The sequence below is a fragment of the Trypanosoma equiperdum genome (genome assembly GCF_001457755.1).
Source record: "Trypanosoma equiperdum strain OVI genome assembly, contig: ctg_292, whole genome shotgun sequence".
Taxonomy (NCBI): Eukaryota; Euglenozoa; class Kinetoplastea; order Trypanosomatida; family Trypanosomatidae; genus Trypanosoma; species Trypanosoma equiperdum.
In genome coordinates, this window is record NW_027124190.1 from 291 (window position 1) to 5,133 (window position 4,843).

Below are 4,843 nucleotides of genomic sequence, written 5' to 3' on the forward strand. Positions count from 1 at the left end.
CCCCAGAGGTAACCGATGGAATACACGCAAGTTGCGTGCAAAAACGAGGGCGCCGCAGTATGATCTTTAAAAACGAGAAAAAAAAACGTGGTTACAAGGGGATGGAAGGGGAACAAAAACGACGACAAAAGTAATCTCTAACGACTATACAGCAAGTTAAGTTGGATATTCCTCTATCCACTTGGCGTCGTCAGCAATCTTATTTTGAAGAAATATAACCCATGGAGATCACTTCAGTTCCCAAAATAGAAATATTAAAATGACTGGCTCACACAAACCCATCATTTCATCGGTCTCCCCCACGTCTCCCACTTGCAACTGCTTCACTACATCTCCTCACATCAACTACAAAACAACATAAAATCGAGCACGTGGGAGCTTAAACACAAAACACACAAAAAAAACTATAGGGAAATCAATCTATAAGAAGAGAAACAGACGCCATTTGAAACAAATGACGCTCAACTTACCTGAACTCAATGGCACCACCGCTCGAGTCAAACTCAAACGCTGGACAGAGTGGAAGCGAAACCTCCACATCGTTGAAGGCGACGCCACAGTCCACACCACTCCGCACAAACCGAATGGTCCGGGCAGCCACGTCCAGAACACACGTAACCTCCTCATCCACGAGTATGGGGCCTGAGCACATAAAACGAGGATACGGCACATCAGCCATGGAGAGCCGAGGGCAATACAGCGTCCCGCGACCCAAGTGAAGGAAATAACAGTTTGGGTATGACAAGGAGTTCAGCGCCGGGGAAAACACCTCAAGGGGCAACTGCGCGTCAGAAAGTCCCACAAGAAGATTAGTGCAAGGTGCAACAGCTCTTATGGTGTAGGTGAAACACGGCGGAGAGCATGATGAAAGTGCGCTGGCTGGAGCTGCACGATGATCCATCGAGAAGCTCTTGTGATTAAGCGCACCCAGTGCTGAACAAGATATGATGTCAACAACAGAGGGCAGCGGCAATCGGCGGATGCCGGCGCCACTTTCCGACACTTCAAGTCTGCCGCCCACAGCGCCAAAAGTGTGTCGAGACCGCACATCACCAGTGCGCGACCGCCTGGGGGGCGATAACGGCGACTGTGCCGGCCCGAGCTGTTGCAACGCGTGATCCTCATCACGTGACGACGGAGTCACTTGCCTCAACGCCATCGGCTCTGCGGACACCGAAGCGTTGCCAGCTTCTTCAAACTGCGGGTGCGTAGAAACCGTCGCAGGGTCTGACGAAGGCCCCGCCCAGTTGCTGAGGTCAGCCATGGCTAACAATGTCTCGAGACGCTCCTCCAAAGCCACTGTTAATGCAGGGATGAGCGGATCCCCAATGGCAACGTTGGAAGCAGATAACACATTGGACGCGGGTGGACTCCCCCCTTGCCCTCGTCCCTCATCTATTTTCTGCATGGCGAAGCGCAGTAACCGCTGCTGTTGCTGCAAACACTCTACCAACCGCTTATCCATGCCACGAAGCACCCCGTCGGCAGCTGCTTGATAGGACAGAGACTCGAAGTACGGCAAGACTACATTTAGCGTGGATACAGCTTCGAGGAGCTTCACCACGCAGCCCAGCGTAAGAGCTGCATCTGCCACTTGTGGCGCTGTGCCACGTCGCGTGGGTGGCGAGTTGACTAAATGCGTCAGTTGGTACTTGTCGTCATGTGGCTGTTGGGGCTGCTCCTCCGGCACTCCATAACCCCCAGCAGACGTGAGCGCACTCACCGCATCGACTACTTTTGTCTGCAACGCAGCCAGGTGCGGTTCCAACCGCTCCTCTATGCACTTAACAAGATCTGATGTCGCCGATTCCGTGCAGGTGTACGATGGTTCCGGTGACGGCGCAGTTTCTCCGTTCGCCTGCGCATTCTCCTGCTCACCACGTGATAGCGAAGAACTGGGCCTGTCAACTGCATGGGGCACGGTACCATTGCGCACACTAGGAGATCGCTCCTCACCATCGTCACCCTTTTTACAAGGAAACAGGAACTGTTGAGGGTTATGCCCCCCACCATTACAGTGGTATGAATCATGATGATGAGTCGACCTATCATCATTATTAACGTCGTCACACTCGTTTAAGAGCAAACTCGTGGTGTCACCAGGCAACGGAACTGGTTCATCTTCGGGGAGTGGTGGGTCGTGCCGTTGCCGCTGTTTCTGCCTCTGCTTTTTAGTTTGTTTTTGCTTGGGGCTCAGTTGAGCTGGCGAATCATGCAGTACTCCCTCCGATCCATGCTGTTTCTGCTGCAAGTCTGCAACAGTTGTCCGCAGCCTTGCCACCTCTGCGCTCGCTTCTCGTAGAAGTGCCTCTGCCTGCCGACCCCGTGCAAGTTCTCCCTGCAAGTGCTTTCGGGAGGCCGCCAAGCTTCCGCGACTATCCTCTGCCTCTAACAACAACTCCTCCTGCAACGCATTTAAGGTCCGACGCAACCTCAACACTTCGGCCCGTTGCGTCTCGGCAACTGCGGCCATAGCAACACGCTCTTGAAGCAACTGTTGCTGGAGCTCTCGGTATTGCCGTCTGTAACCGTCGACTTCCTTTTCTATCTGAGCGGTGGTCGAAGCGGCGGAGGCATCTCGTGCCGCGAGAATTTCTTCGTAGCGTTCCGCCTGCTCTGTGAGTTCGCGCTCCTTTTCCTTGTAACGACGCTGAAGCTCTTCACACCTGGCCTGAGACTGCTGAAGCGCCTTCGCCTGCCTCTTTGCCTGTCTCCTGGCCTCTTGTCGCTCACCATCCACCAAGCTCGTTGCCTCTTTAAGTTGGCGTTCCATCTCCGCAACCCGCTCTTCTACAAGTTGATGACTTTGTGACTCACGACAGAGAGCTTCATCCCGCTCTCTCAGCACCTGGTGATGACCGCTCAGTTCGTATTGTGCCTCCTGCAGGCGGGCAGCCAGTGTCGCCTCGGTTTGCCTACTAGCTTCCGCTGCGGCTTCCAACTCCCCAACACGCTCCTTCATGAGAGACTCAACCTTCCGGCGCTCCACAGCAATAGTCATGTTCTCCATCCGCAGCCGCTCCACTTCAATGGAAAGCACCTCCACCTGCCGATCACGCAGCTGTAAGTCCTCTAGCGCTTCGCGACCTGAAGCGGACACACCCGCGAGCGCCTGCTGAGCTGCGTGTAACTGCCCCTCCAGAGCCCGCACTCGTTCCGCTGTGGTTCGAGCCTCTTCAACTGCCCGAGTCTCTGCTGCTCGGGCATCTTGCAACTGCCGCTCCATCAGACGCCACTCACGTTCCTGCAACCTTTGCCCGCGTTGTGCCACTCGCCGCACCTCACCTTCGTAATACTTCTCGAGTAGATGCGCTCCACCCCACTCCGAGTCGCCCGGGCGCCTGCTATTGAAAGGTCTCTGCGGTTGTGATAACTGTGGCGACTGCGACTGCGACTGCGACTGCGACTTCGGCTGCTGCTGCAATTGTGGCCGCGCTAGCTGGGGTTGCGCTTGTTTAGCCGGTGACGGCGGTGGTGACAGTTGCGGCTGTGGTTGTGGCTGTGGTGATGTGGCCTCCTGCTGCAGTTGGGGACTTGTTGAGAGGAGTTGTTGCTGACGCTGCCGTCGAGGTGGGCTAAAAAGCACGACCTCTTGCCGTGTCGCAGTACTGAGGCTCCGCAGTGAAGCGGAACGGCTACAGGCGAGACTCCCCGGTTGTTCTTGCAGGGCCTGCACACGGAGGTTCTTCCACGATTCTAGTTGCTGAAGGTAAATCCGGCCGCGTTGGAAAGCCTCCTCCTCCACGCAAGATCGTTTTGCAACAGCGCCAATCCCCGAGCAGTCAACGTAACTGGTGCCGCTGGCGTATGAGGCAAAAGAACGATCCCCACCGCTTTTTTTACAACTGTCACCACTACAAGCACTTACATCTCCAACAGCAACTTCATTACCTATCACAGTTCTGTCACTCCCCGACCACATCACAGTTCCGTCTGTAGGCACCGCGCGTGGGGGACTGGTACTATCACTACTACACGTAGTACTCTGTGGTAAAGATGCAGCAGACTCCCTTCGGATGCTATGCGTACGACTGCGAGAACCAATTGGTGTTGACATGCGCACACGCTGTTTTGTTCGGAAACGCTGTTGGGGACGTCAATCAAGGCACCGGAGACGTGGCAGTGATGGACAAAAAAAAAACGGCGGAGACTCTCTTACACTCGTTTTCGTTAACCGTATTTGCCCTCAGTTCCTCCTCTCCTTGCCCACCAAAGCAGCAAAAACGAAAGGGGAGAAATAAAAATGCGGGTGTATAAAAAACACTAATGCTCTGTAAAAAAAAAAAAAAAAGAAAGCACCCTCACACGTAACAATTATACACACGAGTAAATTTTTCTGTCCCACCACCACCACCACCACCACTTCCCCGTGCACTATTGTATGTTCGCCTCTTCTCCTAATGTCGTGTTGCTGTTGCTGTTGCTGCTGCTGCTTCTGCACCCCTGCGATCTCCACTGCTGGCTTTTATTTATTTATTGATTTATTTATTGTTCGTTCGTTTGTTTGTTTGTTTGAGGATGAAAAGGAAGAGGAGAGAAAAAAGGGTGTACGAAGATGAGGGAGAGGGGAAGAAAAGAAACGTTAACAAAAAGTGGACAAATAATCATTCAAACAATTGAATGAAAGCAAGTGAATGATGGGCAGGGAAAGTTACTAGAGCTAAGGAATGAAAAGCAGAAGCTTGTGATTCGCAAAACTCTTTCACCTTCAAAATGTGTGGGGTAGAGGGGTGTGGTAAAAAAGAAAAAAAGGGGAAAGAAACGTCTCAATATTTCAAAAAACGACAGCACAACCCAGTAAAGTACTGAGTCATATACATATACATATACATATATATATATA

At 52.7% G+C, this 4,843-nt stretch overlaps 1 protein-coding gene across 1 annotated transcript; it reads right to left on the reverse strand.

Moving 5' to 3' along the window:
- Positions 1-466: 466 nt before the first annotated feature.
- TEOVI_000108700 (uncharacterized protein) lies at positions 467-4,057 on the reverse strand (the record flags this gene model as incomplete). Its single annotated transcript, XM_067224374.1, has 1 exon — positions 467-4,057. One exon carries the CDS (start codon positions 4,055-4,057, stop codon positions 467-469), a length of 3,591 nt encoding a protein of 1,196 aa, XP_067080475.1.
- Positions 4,058-4,843: the final 786 nt, after the last annotated feature.